This window comes from Camelus bactrianus, chromosome 3 (genome assembly GCF_048773025.1).
Source record: "Camelus bactrianus isolate YW-2024 breed Bactrian camel chromosome 3, ASM4877302v1, whole genome shotgun sequence".
Classification (NCBI taxonomy): Eukaryota; Metazoa; Chordata; class Mammalia; order Artiodactyla; family Camelidae; genus Camelus; species Camelus bactrianus.
Window position 1 is genome coordinate 100,049,806 of NC_133541.1, and position 15,166 is coordinate 100,064,971.

General features: G+C 43.3%; 2 protein-coding genes across 6 annotated transcripts; both read left to right on the forward strand.

Annotated features, from left to right (window-relative positions):
* Window positions 1–34: 34 nt before the first annotated feature.
* Window positions 35–6,574, forward strand: HARS2 (histidyl-tRNA synthetase 2, mitochondrial). 5 transcript variants are annotated; one of them, XM_010971758.3, is made up of 13 exons: window positions 35–339; window positions 1,731–1,805; window positions 2,299–2,418; window positions 2,509–2,604; window positions 3,314–3,439; window positions 3,546–3,653; window positions 3,912–4,010; window positions 4,319–4,412; window positions 4,780–4,907; window positions 4,999–5,241; window positions 5,420–5,536; window positions 5,758–5,904; window positions 6,314–6,574. In XM_010971758.3, exons 1-13 carry the CDS (start codon window positions 121–123, stop codon window positions 6,371–6,373), a joined length of 1,632 nt encoding a protein of 543 aa, XP_010970060.1. In that variant the 5' UTR covers window positions 35–120; the 3' UTR covers window positions 6,374–6,574. The 5 variants fall into 5 exon arrangements, with proteins under 5 accessions (XP_010970060.1, XP_010970061.2, XP_074216897.1 ...); XM_010971759.3 differs by having other exon boundaries at window positions 3,314–3,379; XM_074360796.1 differs by having other exon boundaries at window positions 2,509–2,603; window positions 3,310–3,439.
* Window positions 6,575–7,264: 690 nt separating this feature from the next.
* ZMAT2 (zinc finger matrin-type 2) lies at window positions 7,265–13,189 on the forward strand. Its single transcript, XM_010971757.3, has 6 exons — window positions 7,265–7,983; window positions 8,315–8,408; window positions 9,435–9,558; window positions 10,774–10,847; window positions 11,283–11,428; window positions 12,143–13,189. The coding sequence occupies exons 1-6, from the start codon at window positions 7,966–7,968 to the stop codon at window positions 12,284–12,286; spliced, it is 600 nt and encodes a 199-aa protein (XP_010970059.1). The 5' UTR covers window positions 7,265–7,965; the 3' UTR covers window positions 12,287–13,189.
* Window positions 13,190–15,166: the final 1,977 nt, after the last annotated feature.

Below are 15,166 nucleotides of genomic sequence, written 5' to 3' on the forward strand. Positions count from 1 at the left end.
CCACCATCTAGTGCAACAACCACTTCCGGCTGTACCGGAAGTGCTAAAGCTGGGCGGGAGCAGGAGAGGACCTGAGGTGCCTTTTGGGATTCGGGAGGTGTGGAAGCGCTCTCCTCCTCTATGGTGCTCGGGCTTCGCCTTCACAGCGCGCTGTACCCTTCTTGGGGTCTTGCCTGCCTCCTCCCTAGGTCCTTTGCCTCCTGTCCCGGAAAGTCGGACTCCTGCCTCACGATGCCCCAGCTCGGACTCCTGCATAGGAGGGCCTGGGCTTCGCTGCTTGGCCAGCTCCGGCGGCCTCCCGGTGCTGTGTGCATCCGGGTGGTCCATTCTCATAGCCAGGTGAGCCAGACTGAGATAGCTCTGGTCTGTTGGGGCAGGATCTCCAGGTTTGAAAGCATTGACTCGCGGCCTGTACTCCCGCAGTATTACAGTCGGTTTTTGAGTGCCCACCATGTACCGACACAGAGTTAAGGCCTTTAAGGATGCTTTGTCATTTAATTCTCATAGCAATCGTGAGAGGTTGGGATTACTATTTCCATTTTACATTTGAGGAAACGGAGGTGCAAGCTTAAATGACTTACCTATGGCTACACAGTAAGGGAGATTTTAATATAGGTCCACAACCCCTTATCTGAACCTCAGGGTCAAATATTAAAAAAAATTTTAAGCAAAATATGACTATTCTTACTAAGTGAGATGACTAACGACCATAAGTCGACTGAATTCGCATTACAGTTTACCTCAAAATGAGGTCCGCCCTCCATTTTTTTTTTTTTTTTTTCAGTTTTCAGAGATTTTGGATTCGTAGAGGAGGGATTGTGGACTTTAACTGCCATCCTTTGGAGGATAGAATCCGCCAAAGTATAGAACTATCACACCCTCTATATTTCTGGAAGGGCATGCAGCCTGCTGGTAATAAACAAAATCACTGATTCTGTTTTACCTTGGGAAAGACAGTATTGTCTTCCTGGTAGATGCTTTTGTGCTATCATGAACAACAGGGCTCAGATCTTTTGTTTTAGTTTGCAGTCACTGCATCCTATTATTACTACTACTGCTACTACTACTACTTCTTCTTCTTCTTATTTTTGGAGGGGGGGATAATTAGGTTTATTTATTTTTAGAGGAGGTACTGGGGATTGAACCCAGGACCTCCTGCATGCTAAGTGAATACTCTAACACTTTGAGCTATACCCTGTCCCCACTATTATTATTTTTAGTTCACCCAGGAAATCCATTCCTGTTCATTCCACAGAGATGTTCTGTGTTCTTGCACTGGTTCTCTTCTGTCTTCAAGTTACATTTTCCCTATCTCCAAGCCTAATGACCATTGCTACCTTATTAAAAATTCTTATTTTCACTCTTTGGGTAGGAACTGAGAACTGGAGATCATACTAATCCCTACTTTTAGATGGTTGTTGGTGGTGATTGTGGCAGTGTTGGTTTGCTCTGTGCCTTCATTGTTCTTGGGTGGTTAAATGATTTCATGTATTTAAAGACTCCAAATATGCTGAGGAAGCTTGTATGGTAAATACCTCATCTCATGTGTATTGCATATATATTGTAGATACAGCTGGGTTTTTGCAGGTAGGCTGAGATTGGATTAGATAAAATAGTGTTCAGGCTTCTTGTTGCTCAGGGCCAAAAGTTTTTGCATGATACTCAGAGCCAGAGATACCACAGGTCTCACCAGTATTGAGAGGAGCTATGTCTCACATTTCTTCTGCCAGGTTGCAGAGGCAACGTTAACATCCCAACTGAAACCACATCAAGAGAAATCGAATTTTATTATCAAGACCCCAAAGGTAATGCCCTTTTTCCCACCCTGTCCATTATAGTGCCTTGGAGTTCTGTTCTCTACTCTGCTTCTGTTCCTGACTCCTTTTAATGTTTTTTTTTAAATTTAAACTGAAAGCAACAACAACAGCAACAAACCTCACTATTTTTTTTATTGTCTATTTTATTTTTATTTTATTTTATTGAGTTATAGTCAGTTTACAATGTTGTGTCAATTTCCAGTGTAGAGCACAATTTTTCAGTCATACATGAACATACATATATGCATTATCACATTCTTTTTCACCGTGAGCTACCACAAGATCTTGTATATATTTCCCTGTGTTATACAGTATAAACTTCAAACTTCACTATTCTTAAGGTATTGGGTGGGGCTCAGAGTCCTCTAAACTCAAAAGAGATTTCAACTCCAGACCTTAAATTATAGAAGTGGTTTAACTCTTTGTCTTAAGTGGACTTGCTTTTGTCTTTGTTTTCACTCTGATTCCTTTTGGTTTCTAGGGCACCAGAGATCTTAGTCCCCAGCAGATGGTTGTGAGGGAGAAAATTCTTGATATGGTTGTTAGCTGCTTTAAACGTCATGGAGCAAAGGGGTTGGATACCCCAGCATTTGAGCTAAAGGTAAGAGGAGAAAAAAGAGTGCTGGAACTCCGTTTCCCAAAGGGCTTTTAGCCTATGATCTGAAGTCCTCTTTCTGTTTGACTTCTGCAGGAAATGCTTACTGAGAAGTATGGAGAGGACTCCATGCTCATCTATGATCTGAAGGATCAGGGTGGAGAGCTGTTGTCCTTGCGCTATGACCTTACTGTATCCTTCTGAGTACTGATGCCTGTCTTACATCTTTCCAAACCTAGAGGTCTTTCTCTCACAAAAGGGACAAGAATGATTCTGGAACCCCATGGATTTATTGGCAGCAGCCTTTACTTCCAGTTCCTTCCAGAAAGCATTTCTGCCAGCAGAGCCTGGCCTGAGCACTGTCATTTAAGTTTATAGTGTATCAGAATGCCTTGGGGAAGCTTGCAAAAATACAGATTCTTGACCTTTAGCCCCATATATTCTTAATTCTGTAGCTGGAGTGCAGTTCAGCAACTTGCATTTTAAACAGGTACCTGGGTAATTAAGATGCAGGTGGTCCCAGACCTACACTTTAAGAAACATTGACATAGGAGTTGTAGGTGAATCCAGGTTTTGAAGCTTAACTGTTCTGAGACAGTTGAGAATTGGGAGGGAATGGCCTGGACTTGATGTTCTTGGGTCATTTTTATCTCTACTTCCCCTGCTTTCTACTGAACTTGAAGTTTTGTTAGGTGGATTTCCTTCATTTGACACTGTTTAGTACGTATTGAGTGCAAAGCCCTGCTTGGCCTTGGAGATAGTGGGAAACCAGACAGAGAAGATCGTTATTCTCATCCTAGTGGATGAGATCCAATTGAGAGAGGCCCAGTCTTCCCTAATGTTCGTACACTGGGCCTAAATTTTGGATCAGTATCCTTCCTCCTTAACCTATTTATATGAGGTCCCTTTTGCTCGTTACCTGGCCATGAATAAAGTGAAGAAGATGAAACGCTACCATGTTGGAAAGGTATGGCGGCGGGAGAGCCCAACCATAGTCCAAGGCCGCTACAGGGAGTTCTGCCAGTGTGTAAGTGACCTGGTGGAGGAAGCATGGTGTGATAGTTCTGTGGGCTATACCCATGGAACTGGTTGCTCAGTGATTTCTTTTTTTCCTGTCTTTTTCTTTGCTGTAGGATTTTGACATTGCTGGTCAATTTGATCCTATGATCCCTGATGCAGAGTGTTTGAAGATCATGTGTGAAATCCTTAGTGGATTGCAGCTGGGGGATTTTCTCATTAAGGTAAGAACAGGGCTGAGGACTGAGGGGAGAAGTCTGGACTTAGCCTGATGCTATCTCAAAACATAGGTGTCCCTAGCCATTCAAACTGTAGCTCTAGGACTCTCTTAGTACAGGTGTGTTGCGTATCATATATATCTATATAGTCATCCTGTGAAATTTCTTTTCTATCCCTTTATGAGTCTGGAGAGTAGGGACTGCCATTATTTTGAGGGAGAGGTCATTGACAAGGCATTTGTGTTACTTCCTTTGAGTTCACAGGTCAATGACCGGCGGATTTTGGATGGGATATTTGCTGTCTGTGGTATTCCTGAAAGCAAATTCCATGCCATCTGCTCCTCGATAGACAAACTAGACAAGGTAACAAAGAACACATGCTTCAGTAGGTCTTATAAGAGTTTCTGCCCTGCTCTCAAATCTATGTACTCTTGGAGGAAAATAAGGAGATGGTGACTAAAAGTGAGCTATTTCTGGGAGGATGGTAAGGAGACATTCTGAAGCAAGATCTAAGTTTTGAGATTATGGTTGGATTTCCTAAGCTGCCTCTGATTTTGCTGGGTATAGTGTTAGCTAGTTATAACATACATACTGAATGAAAATGAGGTGTCCTTTTCCATTTAGAGAAAAAAGGATCTTGGGGCTAGGCTAATGTTTGGGTGTTTGTGCAGATGTCTTGGAAAGATGTGAGACATGAGATGGTGGCAAAGAAAGGCCTGGCTCCTGAAGTGGCTGATCGAATTGGGGACTATGTTCAATGTCATGGTAAGAATCAGTGTTTTCAGAGGTACATGAAAGAACCAGAGTGAGGGTGATATGTGTATAGCTTCTACCTCTGAAATATCTCCTTTCCATAAATGTGCTAAGTTCCAGAGCCTGATTTGAATTTAAATGCTTTTTTACTTATTGTAACCTGTTTATGTTCTCAGATGGCAAAGACGGAGGCAGAGAAAGGGAATCTGGTCATAGGTGATCAAGATTTCTTCCTTCCTTTCTTTGTTTCTTTTCTTTTCTTCTTTTTTCTTTTGGTAAGAAACTGAGGAGGACTAGCTGGAGCACATTAGGGATAAATATAGATGAAACACATTTGGGTGAATAGCACAGACCTTATTTCTCCCATGTATCTTTCCAGGTGGGGTGTCTTTGGTGGAGCAAATGTTCCAGGATTCAGAACTGTCCCAGAACCAGCATGCCCTAGAGGGCTTGAGAGACCTGAAGCTGCTGTTTGAATACCTGACTTTATTTGGAGTTGCTGAGAAGGTAAGCTGAGTTGCAAGTGACCTCCTGCTGTATCTGGTGCTCTCAGGGTCCTGAGTCTTGTCTGAAACTAACTAGAGCCATATCCCCACAGATCTCCTTTGACCTGAGCCTGGCTCGGGGCCTGGACTACTATACAGGAGTGATCTATGAAGCAGTGCTGCTACAGACCTCAGCTCGGGCTGGGGAGGAGCCCCTGAATGTGGGCAGTGTGGCTGCTGGTGGGCGCTATGATGGGCTGGTGGGCATGTTTGACCCCAAAGGCCACAAGGTGCCGTGTGTGGGGCTCAGCATTGGGGTAGAGCGAATCTTCTCAATTGTGGAGCAGAGGATGAAGGTAGGTCCTAGGTAGGGGTCGAGTGGGGCTGGAGACCTTAAAAACTCTCATGTTTCTAGAGGTACAGTTGGTCTGTTTTTCTGATGATTCTTTTTGTTTTAGTTTTTATTTTTGGAATTACTGGTGCAAAGGAAGTTTTTATTAGTTTTATTTTCTCTCTCTCTCTCTGTTTTATTAGAATGTTGGTGAGAAGATACGGACCACAGAGACTGAAGTGTTTGTAGCCACTCCACAGAAGAACTTTCTCCAAGAACGTTTGAAGCTAATTGCAGAGCTTTGGGATGCTGGGATCAAGGTATGGTGGAGTTAATATCCAAACTGTCTAGGTATATGTGGAATTCAGGCACCAGGCCCATTTCCAACTTATGCCTAGGGTGGAACTTAAGACCTTTCTAATGTTCATTAGAGTATCTTCTTAGAGTGAGAGGGCTAGCTACTTACTTCTTTGGATATGCTTACTCCTGGGGTTTGAGTGGTGTGACCAATTCTAAACCTCCTATTCTTCAACCTTTTCAGGCAGAGCTGATGTATAAGAACAACCCTAAACTACTAACCCAGCTGCGCTACTGTGAAAACATGGGCATTCCCCTGATGGTCATTATTGGTGAGCAAGAACTGAAGGAAGGGGTCATCAAACTCCGTTCAGTGGCCAGCAGGGAGGAGGTAAGTTGAGGCAGGCAGAAATAGAAGGGACCAAGTGTTTCTACCTTTCTTAGATTCCTTAAGAAACATGTATATTCTGGCTGAGGAAATATCTCCAGGGTTATAGTGATTGAGCTCCCACCCCAGGCAACAGTTGTAGCCACTGAGTATTGGCTGGGTGGGGAAAAGGACAAATGAAATCTCAATGGGTATTTCAAGACTAATCAACAAAATAGACATACTTCAGGTGTTTGAATCCCTTTAGTCAAAAAGGCATCCATTCTTCAGGTCAGCTTGAAGCCCATAGTACTCTCTACTGGTCACGTAAGTAGTAGAAGAAGATGCAGAGTTAAATGAATCTGGAAAAACAGTGGCTAAGGAACTAGTATCATTCGCTAGTTTGTCACATGAGGGTTCTCTTATGTTTCAGGTGGCCATTAAACGGGAAAATCTTGTGGCTGAAATTCAGAAGCGACTGTCCGAGTCTTGATCCTTGCCTGAATGCCATCTGCTGCTCTTTGTAAAAAAGGTTTCATCGACCACTGAGTTCTTGATGGACTTTACAACTGCTGGCCAGGATGGGTGACAAGTGCCTCTGCATCCTCCATCCTTCCTGGGCACAGAACTGTAGAAGTCCCTGAGGACTCCTGGGCTAGTGTGAGCAGCTATACTGCATGGGCGCAGATGGCTGGTATGTGAAAGAGACATGCTCTAATTGAAGAGTGGATTTGAAATGCCATTGAATGCTGCCAACAGGTGCTGAGTTGATTGCTGTGAACAAGTCTCTGGGAAAGTTGAGAGGATTCTGAACTATTGAGATCAGAAGTCAAATACTTAGCCTTCCATTCTGGCTTCTGAACCAGATTTTGGGGAGTTTGTTCACAGTCTGCCCTTGACCTGTCCAGGGAGTTTTTGGGAGACAGTGAGGAGAGGCAATGACTACTTTCTGTTTTGTTTGAGGACAGGGATGCTATTCCAATGGCATAGCAGTGCCCAAATTCATGTGGCATCTTTCTAGCCTATCCACTGTTAATAATAGCAGGGTGAGGCTGTCTGTTTAATAATCTTGAATATTGAACTTAATAGGTGACCTCACAAGATGGAAATCTGACCTTTTGAGATTTTGGAGACCATTACCTGTGCCAGAATCACTGCTCTGACTATTCCATGTCCTGCTGTGGAGGTGGCTGTTCTAGAAGTGGTTGTATAATTTATTAAATAAAATACTAAATGTAGTAGTTTGGGTAATCTGTCATCAAGGGATTGGCTTGCATAGGCCATAGAAAATGTACACTGGAGGATTCTGTGAGCTAGAAGTAACCTCCCTGGTGTGATGCTTCTGTATTTAGTGAAGGGATCAGCCACAGTTCCGCCTCTCCCCAACTTGGAGATACAGTCATGTCACTAAATCAGTATATAGTGAGGCATCTTTTAGAATTCTTCACCCTAGAGCGTTGCTGGAGGCTGGCCTTCCCAAGTTGATCATGTTGATGAAATTGTGCCCTATAGATTGAATGACTGTAATGTTTCTCAGTTGAAGGAAAAGTGAGTTAACCAAAGGGTAATAGCTTCAAGATAAAGAGACAAAATGCAAAAAGCGCTTTCTGTAAGTGCGTTGGTAAGGTTGCAGCCATTCCAAACACTTGGGTGCAATGGGGCCATATCTATAGTGCATACAGGGAAATGAAGCATCTAGAGCCCCTAATAACAGCACTTTGGCCTGAAAGGAGGTTTGGAAACTCTTGGCATCTCACGCAAGTTGATTAGACCAGATCAGAAAGCACTGATCTGAACCTTATTTTCCTCTTTTGTGAAATAGAAGAGTTGAGTATATGGTTGTTTTGAAAGCCAGGGTAGAAAAACGCTTGCAGGCGCCCTTACTTCCGTGTTGCTTCATACTCTCTTTGCGCATGCGCCATTTCCTTGGAGCAGAGGTGGGGCCGACAATCCGGTTTTAGGAGCCCTCCAGTCCTTAGCTCGTTTAGAACGCGAGACTCTAAGCTTATTGGAGGCCAGCTTGCTTTACGGCTCAAGGCCGCTTTTTACGGCATTTTCCGGCTTCCCATTCACTTCGCAGTGAAGATGGCGTCCGGCAGCGGGGTAGGTGTTGTGTGTGAGCAGGAGGTTTAGGGTGGGGGGTTGAGGGGGTTTCTCCGCCCTGAATATCCTGTGCCGGACTGAGTCCTGACACCTCCTCGCGGTCTAATGGCCCCGGTTCAAGAGCTGCCCCGTAAGGCCTTGGCACAGGGTCAGTGGAATCGGGGAGGTCTCTGGTTGGGGTCCTGAGGCAACCTCAGCCTCCTGGTGCTGCCCGGAGAGGTTTCCCTCTCCCAGGTCCCCAGGCCGCTTTGGCATTGAGGACGCGGCTCCTGCCGTTTTTCCAGGGGTCAGACACGATTAGCGACGAATCTTGAGCACCTTTTCCCCACAGACAAAAAACTTGGACTTTCGCCGAAAGTGGGACAAAGATGAGTATGAGAAGCTCGCCGAGAAGAGGCTCACGGAAGAGAGAGAAAAGAAGGATGGTGGGTGTCTGCTCTATCAAGTGCTAAGTGTGTTGTAGAGGATGCAATGGCTGGAGAGTGTGGGTGGGGAGTTGAAATGCGCTGTCCCCCAAACCTTTGTAACCTCTGGCAGAGCATTGCCTCCCTAATCTTCGATTTCTTCAGGTATGAGAGCAAGGAGATGAACTGAAGTAGTTTTGAGGTGCTTTCCAGTTCTGTGGTTCTCTGCTTCCTTGCCCTCCCTTTGCTTGGTTCATTTAGTACTTTCCCCAAGTACGGAGAAGGGAGTGGAATCGTTAGTAGTGACAGAGAAGTCAAGTGGTGTGATTTGCTAATGTGTATTACTGCTATTGAAGAGCTTCTCTTTCCTTCGTCAGGGAACATGGGATTATTTCAGTTTCTGCTTAGTTCTGTTTTCTGTGCCTTACATAATGTCAGGGAAACGGTGCTCCTCTCCTAAATAGAGGTTCCACTATACGAAAAGGAATGTCTTATTTTCTTACGTGTTTTCAAATTTGTCCATTCTTCTTCTACTTTACTTCAACACTGCCATGCATACATTAATCCTTTTAGTTTTCATGTAATTTGTACAATAGTGTTCGGCGTGTAACAGATATCTATTTACTAAATGTTGATACCCCTTTAAAAATTTTCCCTAGCTCTCAGAACACTCCTTTCTGTGTTATGCTTGGTGTATCTGTTTGAAAGCATTACTGAGTGGTCTTGCTCTTCTTTTAAAAGGTGGCTTTTTGTGAAAATGTAGAAGTGCTCCTTTCAGTTCAATTAATTCATGATTAAAAGAACATTGCTTTTAGGCTTGTTAGCTTTAAAATGGAGAAAAGATGTAGAGAGTTAAGCATTGCTAATCATTTTTCCTGTGTTGAGATTCTCCCTAGCTGCTTCTAGAAGTGCCCATTGTGTCCCTTGCTTCAGGTTTCAAAAAAGAGATGAAAATAGACCTCTGAATTTTGTGTTTCATGCATTTCTTTTCCTTTCTGATTAAAGAACACTAATAAAGAAGGGACTTCTTTCCCCATTATATTTCAGGAAAACCAGTGCAGCCAGTCAAGCGGGAGCTTCTCCGGCATAGGGACTACAAGGTGGACCTGGAATCCAAACTCGGGAAGACAATTGTCATTACCAAGACCACCCCACAATCTGAGATGGGAGGGTGAGTGGCTTTTTATCTTTCTCTGCAACCAAGACTAAGTCTAATAAACTATCTGTGGGTTTTAGGAAGTGTTGAGCAATGTCCTTGGCCCCAGAATAACAGCCTTGTTTCCTATAATTCCATCTTTTGTCCTCTGAGGTCTCATGTTAGCATAATAATGTCTCTACGAGGGGTCACTCTATAGGTTTCTTCTTTAGCACTATAGCTATTTCTTAATATCTTAAAAAGGATTGTTTGTTCTCCTGCCAGAGGAAGAAATGAAGCAATGGACTACTGAGGCGATTTCTAGGGAAGAAATTAGGTGAAGCTACAGTGGAGCCCATGAGCAGCTGAGAGTGAATAAAGGGGGTTGAGCTTCCAGACTGGTGCAATGGTTGTAGTTTTTATGGATTTCCTGGTTGTGCACATTGTTCTGAGACCAAGACTATAACCTTTAGGAAGAAGGGTCCCCACAAGAACTCTTCATCTTTTTGCCCACAACTACTTTTCTGTCCAGTTAGGTTTTTCAGCAGAAGGATAACACAGATAGCAATGAATGACACTTTTCTGAGCTGCTTAGTAAACCCACTGTTGTCATTCCTCTTTGTGTTAGTTATCTATTGCTATATGAAATAATACATTAACCCAAAATTTAGCAGCATGAAACAACAGATAGCTCATAATATCTGTGGGTAAGGAATCTGGGAAAGGTATGCCTAGGTGGTTCTGGCTCAGGGTCTGTAACAAAGCTGCCATTGAGGTATCAGCTGGGTCTGCATTCCTCTGAGGTATAAGTGAGGCTGGAGGATCTGTTTCCAAGCTCTCTTACGTGGCTTTAGTTTGGAGGCCTCACTTCTGTGCTCCATGGGCCACTTCATAGTGTTATTCACAACAGAGCAAGTGGCTTCCCCAGAGCAAGCAATCCAAATGCACAGACTAAGACAGAGCCACATGTTCTTTTTTTTAGTAACCTAATCTTGAAAGTGAAATAACATCGTTTTTAACATATTCTGTTGATCACACAGACTAACCCTGGTACAAATGGGGAAGGGCTATACAGTGTAGGAATACTGGGAGGGTGGGATCATTGTGGGGGCTATGTTGGAAGTTGGCAGTGAGAATTGTCTCTTTCTTCTAAAAAGAACTCTTACCTAAAAATATGAGATTCTTGGTTGAAAAATGATAAAATCCTTACAACCAGATTTGACCCTAGTGCTGTTTCTTTCTGTTTGCTAGATATTACTGCAATGTCTGTGACTGTGTGGTGAAAGACTCTATCAACTTCCTGGATCACATTAATGGAAAGAAACGTAAGGCTTGGAGGTAGTTTGTTACTGGGTCTGAGATTGGGTTTTGGAGGTGTGGTGGGGGAAAGGGTAGTTTCTGTTGGCCTCTTTTTTTAATGTGGGGAATTCTCTAGTTGCTTCAGTACAGGCCATACTTTACTTCATTATTTAATATTCCTGAAGTCCATGAGGTGAGAGTTTGTTCTAGACTCTCACCAAGCCTAATTCATGGTCTTCTCCTGGGCCCACCTGTCCCCACTGGTGTCCATCTGCTCAGTAAGGGCAGTTGAAAGCCATTTATGTCTTGTTACCTGGGGCTGCTGCCATGGGAGTTTTTTTTTAGCCCAAATTATTTTTACTGAGTGTTTTATGAAATTTTTTTTAATGTCTGGAAAAGACTTTTTGAGGGGATTAGGATGTTGTAACGACCTTACCTTCTTAACTTTTGACCCCACCTAGATCAGCGAAACCTAGGCATGTCTATGCGTGTGGAACGTTCCACCTTGGATCAGGTAAAGAAACGCTTTGAAGTCAACAAGAAGAAGATGGAAGAGAAGCAGAAAGATTATGATTTTGAGGAAAGGATGAAGGAGCTCAGAGAAGAGGTATGCTCTACTATCCTTCTCTCTCCACTCCCCAGCTTTGAATTTTATGTTATGAATCATGGGAAGGCTTTTTTCCTCATTCTATTCCCACCCCAAAAGGAGAGTTTTATCTCCTGAATTTCTGTTTATTAAGGGAAACGTTTATTGCCCTTGTTTGAGACTCTCATGATCTGAAGGAAATGGCTCTAAAGCTATCTTTTTTTTCTGGACTCTCTAGGCGATAGATATATATTTTTAAACTATAGGAGCAACTAACTAAGTGCACCTAGTCCCCAGTAGGCCTGTGGAACCAGGCTGACTGGGTCAGAATTCTGTTTCCTCCACTTACTAGCTGTGAATCTTGGGCAAGCTATATAAACTTTCTGTGCCTCCATTTTCCCGTATAGAGACCTTCGTATATAATATACATAAAGCCTTTAGACCAGTTCCTAGCTTGTACTGTATGCCCCAGACTGCTAGTTCTCATTATATGGCTTTGCTTCCATCACCTTAAGAACTAGAGATGAACTGGGATGTTGGATTGAGAAGTGCTCTCCACAGGCTCAAACTTCTCTTTCTTGTCCCTTATAATCTTTACCATGGCTTTTCCTCTGCTCTTGAAATTTTACTTTGTGTTTAATTATTTTCTTCTAAAGATGACAAGTAAGCTACCTGTCTCTTTCAACAACATTTGGCTCAGGATTCTGAACTGATTCTGAGTGATTTCCCCTCTAGGAGGAAAAGGCCAAAGCCTACAAGAAAGAGAAACAGAAGGAGAAGAAAAGGAGGGCTGAGGAGGACTTGACATTTGAGGAGGATGATGAAATGGCAGCTGTGATGGGCTTCTCTGGTTTTGGTTCCACCAAGAAGAGTTACTGAGGCTTTCTATGCCTGGCTTTTTGCTGGGCCTAACTTTGTGTGTGTGGGCATCATTTTTTGGGAGGTACTTGGGAAATTCTTAAGAGTGGCAATGGGGAGGGCTAGAGGGTGGGTGTTTGTGGTTGCCCTCTGCCTTGGGAGAGAGCACAGGATGCAGAGGAATCCTCTGTGGCATATTCCTTCAGCCTCAGTATATCACTGGAGTCACAGGACCTCTGACCATCCAAGTTCCCAATAAAGAAAAACCTCCTCTTCTGAGGCTGCTTTCCTGAAACTCTCCCTGCATCTTTCCCCCTCTCTTCATCTCTTCATTCTCTTATCTGAACACCCTACATTTATCCTGTGTTCTGCCTTTGTTTTAATTTTGACTCTTGTTTAGCCTACAGCAGAAAGGTTCTCTGGGTCCCCACTTTCCAGTTGATAACATATCCTTGACTGACCCCTGCTTTCCCCATTCTCCCCTCACTTCCCACCTCCCCCGCCGTGGTTCTCTGGCCACTGTGCATGCATGTGTACCTCTGCCTGGGTCAGTGGTGTGTGCAGGTGTGTGTGCATGAATCTGTCACATAGAGGGAGCCTGAGCAAGAGCCTCAGAGCATTGCTGCCTTGGAGCCTGGTTATCTCGGCTTCCTCAGAGCATGTAACAGGAAATTAAATGGGATGAGTGTTTGGTGTGGTATTTGTCTGCTGAGTTTTTTAACCTTTGTTCTTCATATGTAGACTGTTCACCTTTTCCTGTTTGTTTCATTTTATTGAGGATTGTTTTTGTCTTCCTTGTAAGCAGGCTCTTGGAAGAACCTGTTTGATGCAAAAAAGAAAAAGGAGAAAACCTCATATGGGAGCCCTTGGGTCTCAGAGGCTGTTCAACATGTATAATAAATGGCATTGACTGGGCCTATTTCATATTTGGTGGGAACATTCCATATTCTTCCCTGTGTATTGTTTTTTCTTTCCCACACTTACTCTTTTGAAATTGTCCCTTCATTTGAGCCCTGTCACTTTTTTTTCTAGGTTCCTTCAACATGAGTTCTATTTTCCTCTGATGGGATCTGTGTCTGGAGGAGTCTGAACAAAACTTTTCCTGTAATTTTAGCCTCCTTTAATCTTTTATTTTTGGAATAGCAGAGCTCAGGGCTGAAAACTTAGTGTTTTCCTTACTATCTGCAGTTAGGCTAGGCACAGGGTTACTCAGTTTTTGCACTGTTGACATTTTGGACTGGATAATTCTTTGTTGTGGGGGCTCCCTTGTGCATTGCAGGAGGTTTAGAGTATCCCTAGCCTCTGCTTGCTAGATGCTAGCAGCATCTCCTCTCCAAGTTGGGACAACTAAGGATATCAGTGTATCCCAGAGTGGGGTGGGGCAGAATTCCTCCTCCCAGCCCAACTGAGAGCCTTTGAGAAGCTGCCTTCCCTTTGGTCTAATTTGAGAATTAGATAGCACAGACTGGTTAATAACTAAGCCAAAACAACTTTGATATTCCCTGGGTCAGGTACTGTGCCAGGTCCCAGGGTTGCAGAGGGGGAATAAAAGCCCCTTAAATTAAAAAACAAACAAACAAACAAACAAAAAAACCAAACATGATAGTTACACAACTTTAAGCAGGTGAATTCTGTAACAACTTTAGCTGGTTCTATATCCTGCTAAATAGGCTCTATTTGGGTTAACAAGGCTGCTTCGTACGGCTTGTTGACATTCTGTGCCTCATCTAGTCCCTCATACAACTTTATGTAGCATCTGAATCAGATCACTTGTGGGTCCCCCAAAGTACCATAGTCTGGACTTTTGTGCAAAATTCCCTTGCTGTCAGGCATTCATTTTGTCTAACTTACTTCTAATGCTGAATCTTGCCACTGGAAACTGTGAATGTATCTTTATCTACTGGCTTAAGGCCTCTCAGAGTTTCTCATACAATATTTGGCCACTGCAGGCAGATTAGTTGGTGCTTTCCTTGGCAGGATTATGTGTTCTACAGGTCCTTGGGTAAGAATCTGCCCTTGTCAACGGGATCCTTTTGTTCTCCTTTTCAAGGCAGGCTGGAGAATATGTCAGTGAGCTGAGTTCCTTCCATGGTTCACTATTCATCAGGCAACTAATTCAACTTTGGCCTCAAGTGATTTCCCTCCCTTTTTGATACCAGCAAAATCTGACTTCTGATCATCTCTACTAAAAAGCAGTTCTGAATTCCAGTTTCTAAATTCTCTTGGGACAGGCAAGTGGTTTGAGTCTCCAGGGGGTCTGTCTAGGTCATGGGTGTTTGGAGGGGCTCAAGTTGGTGACTTAAAAAAGGGAGGGTGGGAAGGAAATGGGATGGAAATTTAGGAGTCCAGAGCAATCCCAGAGAACTCACATCTCTGGAAGTTTTGATGTTTGTGTTCACTAAAATCCAAGGAAGTTTTGCATTCTAGTTGAGAAACATGCCTGTGACCTGTCTACATGAGTGTTCATTCAATGAGTCTGAGGTGCTGAACATGTTCTAGGCCTTGTTAGCAAAGCATCAAGTCCCCAGCTGTCATGGAATTTGCATTCTGTTGGAATTGCTGGTTGAAGTATTTACAGAACAAAAGATCTGTATGGCTTCAGGTGACTCTGTGGTTTCAGGCACCCCCAGGGCCTCTTGCATCTCTCCTATAACTCCAAAAATTTAATTGTGAAGACTAATCCAGCAATTCTACTCATCTAAGTATCCTAAGAACAGACTTGCTTATGTGTACATATGTGTGCAAAGATGTTTACTGCAGCTTTGTTTATAATAGTGAAACATTTAAAATAAAACTGGTCCATTTATACTTGAGTATAATGCAGTCATTACAATATATATGAATTAGATCTACTCAATGTACTGACAGAAGTCTCCAAGACATACTGTTAAGTAAACGAAC